This window comes from Ambystoma mexicanum, chromosome 11, assembly GCF_040938575.1.
Source record: "Ambystoma mexicanum isolate Mex_15411 chromosome 11, UKY_AmexF1_1, whole genome shotgun sequence".
In the NCBI taxonomy this organism is placed as follows: Eukaryota; Metazoa; Chordata; class Amphibia; order Caudata; family Ambystomatidae; genus Ambystoma; species Ambystoma mexicanum.
Window position 1 is genome coordinate 406,955,665 of NC_090934.1, and position 18,754 is coordinate 406,974,418.

General features: G+C 49.4%; 1 protein-coding gene across 3 annotated transcripts in view; it reads left to right on the forward strand.

Annotated features, from left to right (window-relative positions):
- Positions 1 to 18,754, forward strand: part of CKAP5 (cytoskeleton associated protein 5) — a 1,593,334-nt gene that overhangs the window by 781,574 nt on the left and 793,006 nt on the right. For all 3 annotated transcript variants that reach the window (XM_069623197.1, XM_069623199.1, XM_069623198.1), the window contains exons 24-25: positions 13,472 to 13,600; positions 13,791 to 13,985. In XM_069623197.1, coding sequence (XP_069479298.1) covers positions 13,472 to 13,600; positions 13,791 to 13,985 — 324 coding nt within the window. The remainder of the gene's footprint in view (positions 1 to 13,471; positions 13,601 to 13,790; positions 13,986 to 18,754) is intronic.

An 18,754-nucleotide genomic window follows, 5' to 3' on the forward strand; every position in this document is an offset into this window, starting at 1 on the left:
AAAGATTTGTCATCTGGTGTAGAGGTAAGAGCATCAACCCGGTTGACTGCTCTCCCACTAACATTGTTCTGTACTTGACCCATTTACTAGATTCAGGTCTAGTGTTCAATTCCATTAAAGTACACCTGGCGGCACTTTCTGCATACACCACTTCCCAACTTAGTGTCGTGGTGGAAGATACCAGTTATCGAGGCCTTCATGGAGGGGGTAAAGAGAATACACCCTCCGATAGCTAACCCAGCTCACGGATGGGACTTAAATGTGGTACTTTCTAGACTCATGGGCCCGCCTTTTGAACCCATGCACAAGCCAACTCTTAAAGACTTCACTCTTAAGACTGCTTTCCTAATAGCTATCACCTCCATTAGGAGAGTAAGTGAACTACAGGCTCTTTCTGTTCTAGACCCCTTTGTAACTTTTCACAAGGATAAGGTGGTTCTACGCACACACCCAAGATTTGCACCGAAATTCATCTCGAAATTCTATGTAAACCAGTCAATAGAACTACCAACGTTCGTTCAAAACCCTTCCAGCTTGGGAGAAAAAAGTCTGCAAACACTAGATGTACGCAGAGCTGTCATGTTCTACATGGAAAGAACCAGACCACTGAGAAAGACTAATCAGTTATTTGTCTCGGTGGCGGCAGGAAGAGGAAGAGAAGGAGATGCAGTCTCAAAGTCCACTATATATCTACATGGATTGTTCAATGCATCACTCTGTTACACTCTTGCTAAGAGAGAACTACCCTCCAAGCCAAGAGCACATTCTACTCGAGGCACTGGGGCTTCCATAGCGTTCATTGCAAATGTTCCCCTTGAGTCCATCTGCAAAGCGGCTACCTGGAGTTCTGTGCACACCTTTACAAAACACTACTGTCTAGATGCACACTCTAGATCTGACTCCCATGTGGGACAGGCAGTATTAAGACCTCTTTTCTCTACTGTTCCTTCTCATAACCCACCGCCAACTCCGGGTACTGCTCGCTAGTCTATGCACAGCATGTGATTCTAAGCAGATAAACAAACATCGGAAGACAATGCATTACTTACCGTAAAAGCATTTCTGATGGTTGTATCTGCTTAGATTCACATGCGCCCACCCTTCCTCCCCGCTCGGATGGAAGGAACATAGACATCTTTCTACATCTCTCTCTTTTTTCTGTACTCTCACGTATAGAAGGCTCCCTCAGGGCAGAAAAAATACAATCTGAGGGACCTCGACGTGTGAGGGATTGTGGGTACAACGCACGTCACTATAGGGATAGTGTTACAGACACGCCTTGTTGACGTCCCCTTTTCGACTACAAAAAACAATGCAATACTCCGCAGTGACCACTGGATGTCGGACCTATGTACAGCATGTGAATCTAAGCAGATGCAACCATCAGAAATGCTTTTACGGTAAGTAATGCATTGTCATACTGTTTAACTCATCTTGAGAGAAGTCCGGCTGCTCAGCCACAGCTACCAGGTAAATCTGGGTGGTACAGACTGCTACCAATTGGGTTTACGGCCAACACCTGTAGTCTTAAGCCTTTTGCAGTGGTCCTTAAGGGAACTGCACAGGTTTCTGCCTAACAGGATTCACCCAGTTTCCTCAAGCAGAACTCACTACCTTGTTCCAATGGTGCAGCTGGTACCTTGGCAGTTGTTCCTGTTGGTTTACTGCAGACCCTTGATTCCTGGAGCTTTGTTGTGAAGGACGTCTGAAGGGAGTCTGCACCACACCGGGATGAAGCCAGCAGCAGCGACGAGGAATAAAAGGTACGGTCCTTAAAAACAGGAGAGGATCTTGAGGTGGGTATCCGGACCACCACAGCAACGTGCAGCGATTTCGACCAAGGAAGAGGATCCTCTGGCTGTGGAAGATGAGCTGGTTATCCCCACCAAGCTCAAGGGAAGAAGACTCCGGACTGGATATTCTGAGTCGTCAAAGGGAAGATAGCTCAGGACTGCAGCAGGGCTTCACCGGGACGGGGTAGTTGGAGCAGCCGTCGTTCTCTCCGCTTCTCTTTGGTTCCTTGTAGTTCCAGTGGTGACTCTGACTTCTAGCCCAAGAGACCTGCCTTTTCTGCAGAAAACCCCCATTCACACAGCCTGGCTGTCAATCACCCAGCAGGGGGTTGTCCAGCCCCGGACAACTACCCTGGCCAATCATGACAAAGTGCGACTTGGGTTTCCTAGGATACCCTGTGCAGGGCGTGACTTACCCCTCCCTCACATTCAGCCCACCTAGACACCCAGGTGCCTTTAGGAGGGCTTCTGAGCAGAAGGCCGCCAAAAGACAGTGAACAAAGAAGGCGAACCTAGTTTGTCCCGCAAAGTAAGACACAAGAAGTACTTTAACAAAAAGAAATGGCGAATAAACCTAACCAGAGCCAAAAGAAAGACGATTTGGTCGAAGCGGGTTTATGCTCGAGGCTAATATAATAGCCAAGAACAGTACCACGTTTATTTAATATAATGGCGGTAGTAAAGTTACGGTAGATGCCACTGCCTCCAGCCAAGTCTAAATGTTAGCGAAACAATGCTCTAGAAGGTACAGATAAAAAGGGATATGAATTAACCCTTTCCAGTACTCCATGGAAGATGGGGTGTACTGGATCTGTGGTAGATTGACTAAAGTTAATGGTAACTTTACCCTTTTCTGGGGGACGGTAGTCGCCTCAGAAATGGAGTCGAGGGAAGTCTCAAAGACCACCCTGTGTCACGGCACTGCAGGTGCTGTGTGACACACAAAAAGAAGAGGGCTACTGAAGTGGTGTGCTTCAGAGTCCACAATCACAGAAACGGGTGGAAACACATAGCAAAACACAGGTAAGAGTGGGGAGAAAGCTCACTCTTACCAAGTGGAAAAAATAAACTCCCGAAGTCCAGCAAAGCTGCTGGGGGACTCACTAGGTGAGGGAAATTAGCCATAGATGAGAATTCTCCCTAACAGAAGGTCGCTGAAAAGTCCGGAAAAAGGCTCCCTGTTAATCGCAAAGTTGATCGATGGAGCACAGGTGCTTGATTAACTGTAAAATAAAGTAAAACTCATCCAAAAGGCGAAAACACAGAAGAAAGCTCGAGAGCTAAGCACGAGGACACCCAACACTTGAACATGCAGTAAAAATCTGAAGATGGTTGCCAGAGGAGGGACTTAAATAGTGGGCAGTATGACCCAGAGGTCAGTGATTGGTTGTTAGGAGCAAGACAATTCAGAAACTGAAACTGAGTTTTTTTCTTTTACAGAAGATTCCCAGCCTGACTGGGAATATTCATGACCATGTGAATCCATGCCAGACCCATGCTGGAGAACAGTTACTTGTAAGTAACTTGTTACATTTGCTGCGCCAGTCCTCTGCTCTTCTGGCCCAGCGGTCATTATAAATGCACATAACCGACTAGCCAAACCCTTCCCATTGAGGGGGGAGAAAACGGACCCCAAAGCAGCGTGTCTTAACAGGAATCCAGGCGTCTAGTACAAGGAGATGATGAATAATAAGCTGGTTCAACACTCATTCACCCGCATGCACGCAACAGTGCACTTAAAGGAAATAAAACAAACCTCCAGCCAAGCTGGCCGTACCCAACGTTCCAACTTACCTGCAGCACAGCTGATATTAAAATGTTCTCCCAAAAGGGGGTGCAGAATTCGGTTAGCCATGCCTGAGGTTTTTACGCGCTGGACATGACGTCTTGTCCGGTTCAATTAAATAAATGGATTGCATTTCTCCTGCAGATTCAGATGGATAACCATTCCAGCGTCGGCTCCTCGGAAAACCATTCGACAGGGGGCATAGTGCCCCTTGACTAGACTGTTTATCCGTCTTGCCTCGATGCAGTGGTAGTCTGCTCCCGATGGGCCTTACGCCCCTGTACCTCACTTCCTTTGTTCCACGTGCTCCGTACCCTGATCGAGGAACAAATCTCTCGCAAGAACAATAACATTCCAACCGACAAATTTGTCACTTAGATTTCGAATTCATGTCCCCTTCCAAGGTGTCTGGCTTCAAACCCTGCAAGGACTGTAGTTCCATGATATCAATTATGGAGCCACACAATGTCTGCATTGTGGTGCCACTCTTGGTCACTTCACCCAGTACTATGGTTCCTATCAGAAAGTGAATCCTAAATCACTGCAAGATGGCTGTGAAACTCTGGTAGCCCTGTCCCCATCGAAGTCTCCGGCACGGTCAACCACCTGGTCATTGCAACCCGAGATGGAAGGGCCTACTCTAAAGGACCGGAATCAAAATGTCCAAGCCACCAAGGAAAACTGGAAACTCCGTGCATTTCTGAAGAGAGGACACCCGTGCGCAAATCGGCCCAGAATTTATTATCCAGAACCCCCAGCAAAATTTAAATTTGTTATGGGAAAAACACAATTACTGCGCATTCTCCAGCATGGGGTCTGGCATGGATTCACATGCTCATGAATATTCCCCGTCAGGCTGGGAATCCTCGGTACTGATCTGTCTTTCGTAGTAGTAACCAATCACTGATCTCTGCGTCATACTGACCACAGCCAATGACTGCCCGCTCCCTAAGACCCGCCTCTGGCAGCCATCTTCAGATTTTTACCGCACATTCAAGTGTTGGGATCCTCGTGCTATTGCTCTCGAGCGTTAGTGCTTTTTTCGCGCTTTTTCTTAGGAAAATTTTCTCTTTCGGTCAAAAGAGCCTCAAGCTACACCGTTTCTTTATCCGATCAACAGGGACCCGTGTCAGATTCTTCTACGCCCCTCAAGGGTGAAGATTTCGTCGGGCCACGCTTTTGGAGGACTCCAGAAGTTTCTCAGGCCCTTCTCGAGCATGGCCCAGGAGAAGGGAAGCTCGACGCCCGGAAAGCTGTTGAGGGTCTGCCCTGGATGCCAGCTTCAGAATGTCTTTAAGGAGGACGAACACTCCCTTTGCCTTTACTGCCTGCATGAAGACAAGACGTAAATGGAGAAGGACTGTGCGTTTTGCGACAATGTCGGAGTGGACCATGAAGGACCACCATCAGCATCTCGCCAACTGGCTGGAAGGAAAGAGCCCGTCAGGGGAGAAGAAGAAGAAGTCCGAGCGGTCTTCTAAGACCTTTGAGGGCGCCCCGGCAACAGGGGTCCAACAGGCCAAGCACCGCGAGTCAGCTGGCACCGGAAGCGCCGAACGGTCGGGCTCTACGGGCGCCAGGCAGGACGCATCCTCCCCGGCGCCGTCAACCACGAGCCAATGCTCTGGCTTGGGTAAGAGGAAGGCCGAGCACCCGGCGAAGCTCCTGGAGAGACCCCGGTCGTGCTCGAAGGCCCCATCGGAGGGGGAGCGAGGTGGTGACCCTCCCCCCAAGGAGAAGACGGTGAGCGCACCTAAGGTGGTGAAAGCCTTGATCCATCCGGCCAAGGCCTCTATCGAGACAGTCGCGGCAGCCCTGGCTCAGCCTGTGGAGGCTACACCAGTGGTGGCTACCTCGGGGCCCAGAATCTCCCTGCCACTTTCATGCCCATCGACAGGACCCCCGTGAAACCTCCGACGGAGAAGAAAAAGGGGGGGCAGGAGGTGGTCGTGGATTCGGCCTCAACCTCTGAGGAGAGGAGCTGATCGAAGTCGGGAGGGATCCCGACTTGGGAGATGACGAGAACGTCAAGGGTGCCGACGGGGCTCCTGATCGCCCGTCGGAACCCCCACAACCAGTGCCGCAAGACAACTCGGCGGCCATTTTGTTGGCTATGCAGTCCTTATGCTCGGCGATAAGGACGAGACTGCCGTTACCACCAACGGAGGAACCGCTCCCGACGGGGGACCCGGAGCCAGGCCCTTCTGGGAGCCCTCCTCTTAAGAGAAGGAGGATTCATCCTCCACCTCCTTTTCAACCTTCGCGCCCTGCTCAGCCCTCCTCCCCGTCCACCACACGTGGGGATGATACGGGGACTGACGACGAGGATCTGCCGTCGTCCCCTCCCACCCGGGCTTCCCCGCCCGATTAGATTGGATCGTTTCACGCCATGATCGCCAGGGCATCCAAGCTTTTCCAGCTCTGCCCGGAAGAGAAGAAGGAAGGTTTCCTTTATCAATGGCGCGAGACCAAGAGGAAGACGGTCCTCGCTGTACCTCTACTGGACGATATCTGGGATGAGGGTCTCGCCCTCCTCAAGAACCCATCCACAACGCCGGCTAGAAGGGATCGGTACGAGAAGTACCGGGTCCCGGACGCGGCCCCCTTGTGCCTTCGGGCACAGCCGACCCCGGACTCGGTCGTCTCTGCGGTGGCCAGGAAGAAAGCGGGGGGGGGGGGGGCGCGGCCTCTACGTCAACCTCTCCCCCGGACGGCGAGGGAAAGAAATTGGACACGATGGGACGCAGAGTCATCTAATCGGCAGCGACGACGATTAAGGCTGCCAACGCCTTGGCTATCGTAGCCCGCTACGACAGGGAGTTGTGGTACAAACTCACCCCCCCTGCTGGACTTCCTACCAGACGACAAGAGGGCGGAGGCCCTAGAGATTTTGCAGGAAGGAGAAGTGGCGTCAGACCACGCCATTACGATAGCGACGGACATCGCGAACACTGGATTTCGCCAGTTGGGCAACGGCGTGTGCCTTAGGCGGCGTGGATGGCTCAAGGCTACTGACTTCTGTCAAGACGTGCAGACCAGAGTCTTGGACATGCCTTTCGACGGGAGCAACCTATTTGGGAAAACAGTGGACGATTCCCTACAAGCCATCAAGGCGGACACGGAGACGGCCTGGGCTCTTGGTGTCGTCCAGCAACGACGGCCGCCCTTTCGGAGCAGCGGAGGCAAACAGGGTGCCTCCAAAGGTTCCAGCCGCGGATTTTCCACCTATCGTCAAGCTGCCCGTTCGTCGTCACAGGAAGCCTACAGGGGATGAGGCAAGTCGGGCGGACCCCGCCGTCGTCGCCAAGGAGGACAAGGCGGCAAAGCCTCGTCGAAGCAGGACTGAACCAGCCGTGGAGTCGGGTCCCCACCGAAGCACCCCGGTGGGAGGCCGGCTGGCGAGCTTCGTCAGCGTGTGGGAGGCCATCTCCACCGACCGTTGGGTGCTGGACGCCCTGGCTCACATCACGTCCCTCAACTTCTCTTGGAGGTAAGGGCGATGCTCAGGAAGGGCGCCATCAAGCTCGTCCCAAAGAGGCTTCGGGGCTCCGGAGTTTACTCAAGATACTTCCTCGTGAAGAAGACGTCCCAACCTGAACCTACGACGACTGAACAAATTCATCAAGGCACAGAAGTTCAGGATGGTCACCCTCCAACACGTCCTGGGTCAACTGGAGGAGGGCAATTTCCTGTCGTCGTTGGATTTGGAGGATGCCTACTTCCATATCCCCATCCTAAAGGGACACCGAAAGTTTCTCAGATTCGTGGTCCAAGGGCGTCACTACCAGTTCAGAGCCCTTCCCTTCGGACTGAGGTCGGCATCCAGGGTGTTCACCAAGTGCCTCGCACCGGTGGCGGCGCGGTTGCGCCTAGAGGGGATCCATGTCTACCCCTACCTAGACGACTGGCTCATCCGAGCGAAGACGAAGGAGCTCGCCGTGGAGCACACGGCAAGGACCGTCCAACTACTCACGGACCTGGGATTCTCCATAAACTACGCCAAGTCCCACCTGGTGCCCGCGCAAGACGCACTGTTTCTGGGAGCGAAGCTCGACACAGTGTCGCTTCTGGCCTCTCCGTCGGAGGAAAGGACGAGGGCCATCTTGGGCAAGGTGCAGCGGATGCTGGTTGCAGACGCGGCTAGGGTGACGTCCATCAAGTCCCTCCTCGGAATGATGTCTTCTTGCATTTATCTCATCCGCCTGGTCAGGCTCCGGATGCGCCCGTTGCAGGAGTTCCTGGACGCGCGCTGGATCCAGACGACGGGCAGCTTCGAGGAGAGGATCACACTCGACGAGAGTTTCCAACGAGCGATCCGGTGGTGGGGCACCCGCGCGCATCTAACTGCGGGCATGGACTTCCAGACCCCCGGCCACCAGAAGACAGTGACCACGGAGGCCTCCCTGGAATGGTGGGGAGCGCACACCAAAAATCTGCACGCGAGAGGCCTTTGGCTTCCGACGGAGAAGTCCCTCCATATCAACGTCCTGGAGCTCTGTGCAGTGTTTTGGGCCCTCAGGTCCTTTCTTCCGTCCCTTAAGGGCAAGGTGGTGAGGATCTTCACCGACAACACCACCACCATGTTCTACATCAGGAAGCAAGGCGGTACCAGATCCCCAGCCCTGTCCAAGGAGGCGCAGAATCTGTGGCATCGGGCCGTCGCCCAAGGGATGTTTCTGGTGCCGTTTCATCTGGCAGGAATAAAAAACACCATCGCCGACTCTCTCAGCAGAGAGCTGCGCTCGTGCCACGAGTGGGAACTACGACAGGATCTAGTGGACCGCCTCTTCCGACGGTGGGGCACACCCCAGATCGATCTGTTCGCGACGGCGACAAACTCCAAGTGCCGGAGGTCCGCCAGCAGGTTTCCCCAGCCGAGGAGCATGGGCGATGCTTTCTCGTTCCCCTGGGAGGGCCTGTTTCTATACGCGTTCCCTCCATTGCCGTTGCTGATCCGGCTCATCAACCAGCTCAAGAGGTCAGGGTGCAGGAAGATCCTTGTCGCACCTGGGTGGCCGAGGCAGATTTGTTCCCGGACCTTCTGGACTTGTCAGCGTCCCCGTCAATCAAGCTGCCAGTGGACGCGGATCTTCTCTCCAGGAAAGGAGGCGCCATCCTCCATCACGACCCGAAGTCGCTGAACTTGCAGGCCTGGCTCCTGCAGCGTTAGAGTTTGGAGGATACGACATACCGGCTGACTGCAGAGACGTTCTTGCAAAGGCCAGGGCGTCCTCAACTCTTAAATGCTATGCACACAAATGGAAGAGGTTCTCTGTCTGGTGCCACGCACAGAAGATTAACCCTCTACGGATTACGGCTCCCCAAGTACTGCCGTACCTACTGACGCTGGCCAAGGCTGGACTGGCGCACGCGTCCATCAAGATTCATCTTGCTATCTCCCGATACACCAGAACCACGGGACGGACGTCTTTGTGGTCTCATCTGGTGAAAGAATTCATGAACGGACTGTTCAGAACGTTCCTGCCGGTGAAGGCTCCGGCCCGGCGTGGGAGCTCAACGTGGTGCTGACCAAGCTCATGGGACCTCCGTTCGAGCCTCTGCACTCGGCTCCGTTGAAGCTCTTGTCGTGGAAAACAGCGTTTCTTGTGGCCATCACCTCCGCACGACGGGTGGGAGAGACCCAGGCCCTTTCCTGCAAGGCCCCGTACTTGACTTTTCACGACACGAGGGTAGTGCTCAGGACGCACCCCTCCTTCATGCCCAGGGTGCCGTCGGACTTCCACCTCAACGAACCCTTGGTGTTGCCTGTTTTCTTCCCGTCGCCTTCGTCGCCGGCTGAAAGGACTTTGCACTCGCTGGATGTGGCTAGAGTGCTGAGGTTCTACGTGGACCGCACGAAGTGTTTTCGGAAGACGTCACAACTCTTTGTGAACTTTGGACCTGTCAATCAGGGGAAGGCTCTCTCGAAGGCCTCCCATTTCCAGATGGCTCTCCGGCTGTATCATGTACTGTCATCGGTTGGCAAACCGACCGCTGCCTGGCCGTCCGAGAGCCCATTTCACCAGAGCGATCGCAGCTACCACGGCGTTCCTATCTGGTGTGCCCTTGCTGGACATCTGCAAGGCTGCTACGTGGAGGTCGACGCACACCTTCACGAAATTCTGTCGATCGGGATTCCAGGGAGGAGTCCAGGGTCGGCCAAGCAGTGCTGCGCAACCTGTTCGCCTAAGGTGAGCCTGGTGAGGAGGTAAGAATTGCTTAATGTTGAGTTTTGGATATAATGCTTAATGTTGAGCCTTTGCCACCTCCCCGTGGTTGTGCATGTGTACTGCTATGTATTCTTTTATTCATGAGCATGTGAATCCATGCCAGACCCCATGCTGGAGAAGGAACAAGTTACTTACCTGTAACTGTTGTTCTCCAGCATGGGTCTGGCATGGATTCACATGCAAACCCTCCTGCCTAACCCTCTGCGGCTCTTCACTTGGTCATACTGCCACTTCACGTGCTACCAAATCTGAAGATGGCTGCCAGAGACGGGGCTTAGGGAGAGGGCAGTCATTGGCTGTGGTCAGTGACGCAGAGATCAGTGATTGGTTACTACTACGAAAGACAGATCAGAAACGAAACTGATACTGATTTTTCTTTACCGAGGATTCCCAGCCTGACGACTGGGAATATTCATGAGCATGTGAATCCATGCCAGACCCATGCTGGAGAACAACAGTTACAGGTAAGTAACTTGTTCCTTCCACTCTGCTTACCCACTGAAATATGCTGCCAACAACACATGGCCTATCGTCCAGCGTTCCCACAGGTGTGCCTATGAAAACGATACCTCGTGTGGGTGCACCTAACTGGGTGCAAATGGGGAAAGCCTAAAACACGGCTAACCCCAAGGCATTAAATGGCGACATACCGAAATCACCAAAAAAGGCCTTGGCATTGGGGGGGGGGGACTCATTACACTTAAAGGGTTAATGCCATTCTTAATGTGTTATGTTTGACTCGCCATGTCTGCGGATTGTAATCTAAATAAGGTACTGTAGTCTGTATACCATAAATATTGAGTTGGTTTTTAGAATTGTGTATATGATATGTGACAGTACTTCCACAAGATCTATCTTGGCCTACTTGTATTTAAATAAACCAATTATATTTACAATACATGTTCACAATTTCAGTGTTTTGTTGGACCATATGCATGGAACACTTTCTTTGTATCAAGCTACAGCACTCTCCCTCCTAAGAGAAGCCTGGCTGCTGTCTATGCTACCAAATGTTCTCAGGTGGCACAGCCTTATACTAAGAATGTTGTACTGAATCAGATATGGTTTTATAAAGCCCTTAATTGGAATTTTGAAAAACTGTCTAACGGGGTCTACGGCCTACTGTTTGTGAAAACACCACCGTACAGACCACCTCATTCCCAACAGCTGGACAGGGTAAGATCAGCAGGCCCTCTTGAAGGAAGCAGTAGAAGTTCCAGCTGAGGAAAAGAGCTTTGGATGTGGTGGACGACTACGTCTGGACCTCAAGGATTTAAAAAATAATTCCTGAGACAAATTCCGAATGGTGAGGTTGAGGGAAAATTCTCCAGGCTCTGCAGTTCCAAGACTGGCTGGTCTCAATGGACCATTAGATGCATATTTTCGGTTGTGCCCCCAGGGAGGGCTGCATGACATGACCCCAAGTCGATTTTGAGTAGGGGGCTGGGAGGGCAAGCCCCTTTACATAAAAAAAATCCCCTGGTGGTCTAGTGGGGGGGCACGCCCCCCAAAACCAACCAAGATATTTTTTCAAGTTTTGCATCCATTCCCTGGGGGCAGATTGGCCCTAAACTGCAGGCCCCATCCTTAGGGGGGCCTGCCCACACTTTCCTGGTGACCCGCCCATTTGGATGGGGGGGGGGCCCACCTCATGTACTGCTCCCTGGAGGCACAAATCTGCCCCCCAGGGAGGGCTACAAGGGGTGCCCCCTTTCCAATTGGGGTGGGAGGAGGAGGGGGGCCCGACCCTTGTCCTAAAAAAAAAACTGTGGTGGCTAGTGGTCCCCATTTTCTTTTATTTTTCACCCATCTGCCCCCAGCGGTCTCCACACCTGCGGCCCCATTCTTTGGGGCCTCGGGGGGTGGGGAGGGAAGAAGGGGCCTCTTGCCTAGTAAGCTGCCCCCCACCTCTGTAACAGATCCCTGGTGGTCTAGTTGCATTGCTGACCAGGGATCGAGCACTCTGCTCCCGATCCGTGAGCAGCAATGCTTACACAAATGGTGTCGTTGGAAAGGGGAGAATCTCCCCTTTCCAACGACACCACCCCGCAGGGATCGCTCAAAATAAAGTGCCAAAAAGGACGAGCTATCTCGTCCTTGGCAACCTGGAGGTAATGTCAAGAATGAGATACCACGTCCTTGGCAATTAAAGGGTTAAGCTATTCTTTCGGAGGGTGTGGGGGGGTAAAACCACTGTTAGTTAATTTTAGATTACAAGAAGTAATTCAAGGGGAGTAGTCCCTATTGGTCCTAGTATAATGTTCCATTTAGACACACTTAATTGGACCAACGCTGTTAAAAGAAAGTTATACATGTCGCAAGATACTTTTATCAAGAATGGATATAGCTGCACACCAATCTAACTTTTTAGAACACAGTTCAGAGGAAGTAACTTAACTTGTATACTACCTAGAGGCCTAACACAACTCAAGGATAAGTTTGAAAACATTAAACTATTTTCGAAGTGCTCTAAAGCAATTCAGTTTTAGAAGAGCAGCATTTTGAGGTCAACATAAACATTGGTATTTAAACTATTACACCATTTTCTAAGGATAGACATTGGCAGTTTAACCAATGATTCTTTTGCGACGAAGATGCAATGCAAAAAAGTTAATTTGGTGTAGCTAAGATGTACTGTTTTATCGTCCAAATTTGATTAAAATTAGTTTTTATATACTTTTCAAGTAACACTTGCGCAATTTGGAGGTCTCTTTTGTTAGATTTCATTTTATTAAGGGTTTGTTTTGTCCTTGATCTTCCTTCTGTACTTTCTTACGTCTGATCTCTTATTTAAGTTTGATCTTTGTTAGAAAAATTCTCTTTTGCTAATTGTGAAAGGTTTGTAATAAACCAAATACACTTAATAAAATTAAAGAAAATAATTGTTATATAAGTGCCCTAAAGCAGTTCAGGGAAAGCATAACCCAATTGTACACTTCAAGAATGACCAAGTGTTTATGTCAGTGTTTCTAAAGTGCAACTGATAGACTTCATGGTATTAGGGAACCAACTCTTCATATTGGCCTGTAATACACAAGTTGGTAGAGTGCCTGCAGCTAGGCTTATCTTAGGAGGGAGTTATGTGAGCTGTTTATCAGTACGAAGAAATCAGTACATACATAGACCCAAGAAAAAAAGTTCAATATATCTATTTGTACATACACAAGGCACACAAGCAAATCTAAAATGCGGCAAATAACATCGAATTAGAAATGGAATCACATTTTAGAAGGAACAATAATGCATGCGAGTACATTTTCATATGCTGTACATATCCAGCACAGTGACATCAGTTAAGGTCAGTAGCAGCACTTAATTTGAAGATGGACCTGTGGGAAACCAGCAAAGCCACAGTCAAATAGACAACACCAGTTTTGATGAAAATCTTCAGAGGAAAAGTGCAAGTAACCAGTCGGTTGTTCTTGTAGAAATGTACGGTCAAAGATGAAGAAATGCCAAACTGAAAATGAAAGACCTCTGGTTCGTGTAACATGAGACAGCAAAACCCACAGAAATTGAATTCTTTACTAATTGTTCTTGCTGTATCTCCATGAAATGATTGTACACGTATGTTTTTTAAAAATCTTAATCAAGACGCTGTCTGACTTTGTATCTTTTTAATCGCTCAATTTCATTCATGTTTGCGTTTGTCCTTAATTTAGAACAACGTGCGAACAGCTGCCTTGACTACACTGAACTCCTGGGTGGAGCAGACTGGAATGAAAGAGTGGCTGGAAGGGGAGGACTTATCCGAGGAACTCAAAAAGGAAAATCCATTTTTGAGACAGGAGGTGTGTTGCATTAGTTTGGGTTTAGATACTTGCTTCATTGCAAGCTTAAGGTTTGTGTGGTAATTTGCAGGGACATTCTGGCTCCAAAGTTGATTTTTATTTGTGCATCTCAATATGTGCAGTCATGCTTTATTGCTTATGCGCATTCATATTACATAGAAATTAATTTGATTTTTCTTTTCAATTTTAGCTTCTCGGGTGGCTGGCTGTGAAGTTACCTACACTTCGAACAGTCCCTGCTGATGTCCTCCTGTGTGTCCCACATCTTTACTCCTGCTTAGAGGATCGAAATGGGGATGTGCGCAAGAAGGCCCAAGATGCGCTGCCCACTTTCATGATGCACCTGGGATATGAGAAAATGGGCAAAGCTGCTGGCAAGCTCAAGGTTTTAATTTATTACTTTGCTACCCTCCACCTTAGGCCTGATAATCTAACTTGATTTGTATTCAGTAAGCAGTGGGCTATTGCTTTAAGTCACTGAAACAAAGGATGGTTCTGTACAGGGTTAAGTAGTGTCTGTGCGCTTTTTTAACTTGCAGGGTGTAGAGCGTTCATTGACTTTGTAGAGTTTTTGTGCTTCAGCACCAAGTACATGGTGGGGTTGTTCACCACATTTACACATGAATTTCTCTTGATGGCCACTGAATTATAATTTGTTACTGCATATATTATGTTTGCGATGGGTACATTTTCTGACAATCTTGGGACTAACCATCTGAAAATCAAAAGGTTGCAGATCTTTGCTTTGGAGGTTGGGAGGGTTTGAAGTAAGCGAAACCCTCCTCTTTGCTCCCCTTTTTATGGGGATACTGATCAGCCCGTAAGACTATCTGTGCAGGGAGACCCTGTGCCTTTGTAGAATTCTTGCAATTTTTAAAACTACACGCACCACCTTACAGTGTGGTTGGTACACTGTTAGGATAGATTTCCTTTTTGCTGCTTTGCTCCCATCGACCCCTATGAGACACCATTTCTTTTTTGCTTTTTTTGAATCCTAGCCTGAGTTATTAGAGGTAAGTGAAGCCTTCTGTCCTCTTCCCTGTTGTCTCATTTGTGTGGCAAAACAAAGTAGTCTCAAAGACTCGGTACTGAGACTCTTTTTGAATTTGTTTTATTACAATTGCACACTTCACTTTACAGTGAAGTGCTGTTAGGATACTTTGTATCCTTATTTCAATCGATTGCATTCTACTAGATTCCTCATATTGGTGAGCCTTTTTTCACTTGTAGTAAGGAGTCTACAGATTGATAATAGAGTAGCTTTATAATTGGCAGCTAAATTTCTAGGCGTCTTATGTTTTCAAACCAGAGAGTACTTTGTGCTCCCGCTGATGTCAGAATTCAATGGATCGCTTTCACCCACAGATTCCTCATTTTGATACATATCCCCTCAGCATTGTTTGCTCAGACGTTACCACACCTAGAATTCATACATGTTAATCACCGTAATTAAGGAATGCACTACTTCTTAACAGTTTGCATTTTCCACACCCTGTTCAGAATGGCAAATTTAAGGGCTCTACGCTAGCAGCTAAGTCGTTGGACTTTGCAGCTCAACAACCATCCAAGTAGACATTCACTTTTGGTTCAAGGGGAAGGGAGTTGAGACATTACCTCACCTGCGCAAGGAGCCCACACTGCCACAGGCCAAATGTGGACAAAGAATATTCTCGCACTCCGGTAGGGATAGATTCACGTCTAATAGCCAGTTGGCTGCATACTCGATGTCTACAGCACCAAAAACGCAAACACACATTAATTTCTCCCCATGTTTCTTCAGTTAAAGGGGGAGTGTCTGGATTGGTGCAGAGGTGGAAGGAAATCACCTCAGACGCATGGGTCTGCCAGTTGGTGGAACTAGGTTATGTTAATTTCTCAGGCAAACTCCGTCAGGCCACCACCCCTCGCTAGACAACCAGAACCAGAGCTCCTGGGTGAGCTGCAAGCTCCTCTACTCAAGGGTGCAGTGGAGGAGGAGCCAGCCAAGGAGAGTGGTTTGGGCTGGTACGTCTGATACTTCTCCCCAAGAAGGGGGAAGGGTGGGGTCGAGTACTCAATCCCATCCTGGACCTCAGGGCTTTGAAAAAGTTAGAGGAAATGCAAGTTAAGGATGGTGACGTTCAGAGAAATTATTCAGGTTCTGCAATTACAGAACTGGCTGGCGTCATTGGACCTTTGGGACGTTACCGCGAATTACGATTGTGATCACTTTTTGACAGTTCGGTCTACTAAATAAATGCGTATCCGTGACATGAAATGATGCCGGGGCAAAAACACACTTAGCACCTGAGATACCCAGAGGGAGTTGGAGGCAAAAATCACAGGCAATATTTTGGTTAGGCAGGCAGAATCAAGAAACACTCAGACAGGAGTTCAAAAGTCAAAGGGCCAGAGCCAGGGTTGAAAGACACTGGGGCTTGTTGCCGAAGATCAGTCAGACAGTTCATGATTCAACGTAGCCAAAAGTACTTCGATATTGTCAATGTTCGGAAGCAAAAGTTCTAAGAAGCAGGGAAGACAAAGGCAAGCCTTGGAAATGAAGAAAAGGGATTCACTGAGTTTCCTCAAGTAGAACACAGTACCTTGTTCCAATGGTGCAGCTGGTTCCCTGGCAGTTGTTACTGTTTCCCTCAGACCCACGATTCCTGGAGCTTCGTTGTGAAGGACGATGTCTAAAGGGGGTCTGCACCACACAGGGATGAAGACGGCAGCAGCGACGAGGAATAAAAGGTGCGCCCCTTACACAGGAGAGGCTCTTCAGGTGGCTATCCAGACCACTACAGCAGCGTGCAGCAATTTTGACCAAGGAAGTGGATCCTCTGGCTGTGGAAGATGAGCTGGTTGTCCCCACCAAGCTCAAGGGAAGAAGACTCAGGACTGGATCTTCTTGAAGTCGTTGAAGGGGAGATAGCTCAGGACTGCAGCAGGGCTTCACCGGGACAGGGTAGTTGCAGCAGCCGTCGTTCTCCCCGCTTCCCTTCGGTTCCTTGTAGTTCCAGTGGCGACTCTCTGACTTCTAGCCCAAGAGACCTGCCTTTTATGCAAAAAAAAACCCATTCACACAGCCTGGCTGTCAATCTCCCAGCAGGAGGGTTGTCCAGCCCGGACATCCTCCTCAGCCAATCATGGCAAAGTGCGACTTGGGTTTCCTATGATACCCTGTCTAGTGGGTGACTACACCCCTGCCTCACATTCAGCCCACCTAGACACCCAGGCGCCTTGAGGAGGGCTTCTGAACAGAAGTCCGCCAAAAGACAGTGAACAAAGAAGGCGAACCTAGTTTGCCACGCAAAGTAAGACACTAGAAGGACTTTAACAAAAAGAAATGGCGAATAATCCCAACCGGAGCCAAAAGAAAGACGATTTGGTCAAGCGGGTTTATGTTCAAGGCTAATATAAAGGCCAAGAACAGTACCACGTTTATCTAATATAATCGCTGTAGAAAAGTTAGGGTCGATACCGCTGCCACCAGCCAAGTCTAAATGTTAAAAGAGCAAAACAATGCTCTAGGAGGTACAGATAAAAAGGGATATGAATTAACCCTTTCCAGTACTCCATGGAAGATGGGGTGTACTAGATCTGTGGTAGATGGACTAAGTAGGGTTAATGGTAACTTTACCCTTTTCTGGGGGACGGTAGTCGCCTCAGAAATGGAGTCGAGGGAAGTCTCAAAGACAACCCTGTGTCACGGCACTGAAGGTGCTGTGTGACACACAAAGAAGGTGCCCACTGAAGTGGTGTACTCCAGAGTCCACAGTCACAAAAACAGGTGGAAACACATAGCAAAACACAGGTAAGAGTGGGGAAAAAGCGCTCTTACTAAGTGGGAAAAGAAAAAGAAACTCCAGAAGTCCAGCAAAGCTGCTGGGGGACTCACTAGGTGAGGGAAATTAGCCATAGATGAGAATTCTCCCTAACAAGCTTCGCCGGTACTTCGAGGTCCAGGAGGTTTGCACTGGCTTCTCTTCACTATTTATGCTTCATACGTTTCTTCCACTGATCGACTCTGCCTGTAGTCCCAAAACCCTCGCCTTTTAAGCATGGTTTTCCATTCATGCACAGCCTAGGGTGTCAATCACACAGCAGGGTGACTGTCCTTTCAGGACAGCCAGCCGGCCAATCAGGATGGGTTTCGTTCAGGCACACCTATAGACAAAGGGCAGTGGAGTTTGGGCACCCCCCCTCACATCCTGTCCTTCCAGACACACTGGAGCCAGGGGCGGGCTTCAGGGTTGAAGCCTGCCACAAGCAACACACGCAAAGTGCTCAAATCTGTCTCAACGCACAGAGTAAATGCAGAGAAATAACTTACAAACAAGAAATGGTGAAAAAAGACGACCAGGCCATTTTGACAAAATGGACACCCATGGGTGCTGTACTGCAGCTTGAGGGTTCATCCTGCGGTAAAAAAGCACACTGGTAGTAAAAATTAAGCCACGGCCACCAGCCTTTTAAAGTAGTGAGACAGTATATATGAGAAAGTAGGGTAGGGGATAGAGGGCTACTAAGTAACCCCCAGCACTCCACACAAGATGGTGTGTGCTGGACCTACAAAGAGAAAAGGTAAGTAAGATCGATTTCATCTTACTATTCTTGGGAACTGTAGTTTACCCAAGAAAAAGGTATTTAAACCTTAAGAGAAATCCAAAGGATTTATCAGTGACACTGCAATGAAGGTTCTGTGCCACTATACAAAAATCAGATGCCTATGGAGTTTGTCAGACTCCAAAAACTGTGAAACCTAAAATCCAAATCAGGGAAAAACAAATGGGAGAAGGAGAAAAAGGTCCCACTCAGGAGTTAAAAAGTCCTAAGTCCCAAGTCCAGCAAAAGAGCTCGGGGGTCTCTTAAGGTTGAAGGGATATAGCACAGAAATAAATTCTCCAGCATTGGATCTTTCATGCATTCACATGCTGTGAATATTTCCGGTCGACCGGCTGGGAAACCTTGTTAACTTTAACTTAGCTTTTTCCTATCGATAACGACACTTCAGTGTCCTATCAGCCTTCTTTTTGGCTGCCGCAGCCTACACCAATGAGACTTCTGATATAAATAGCCCCACCCCCGCAGCTTCACTTCAGATTTCAACCGTCTCCAAACTGTTTGGATCACCTAGAGTTTCTCTTTGTGGTTTGCACATGCTTTTTCGTATCC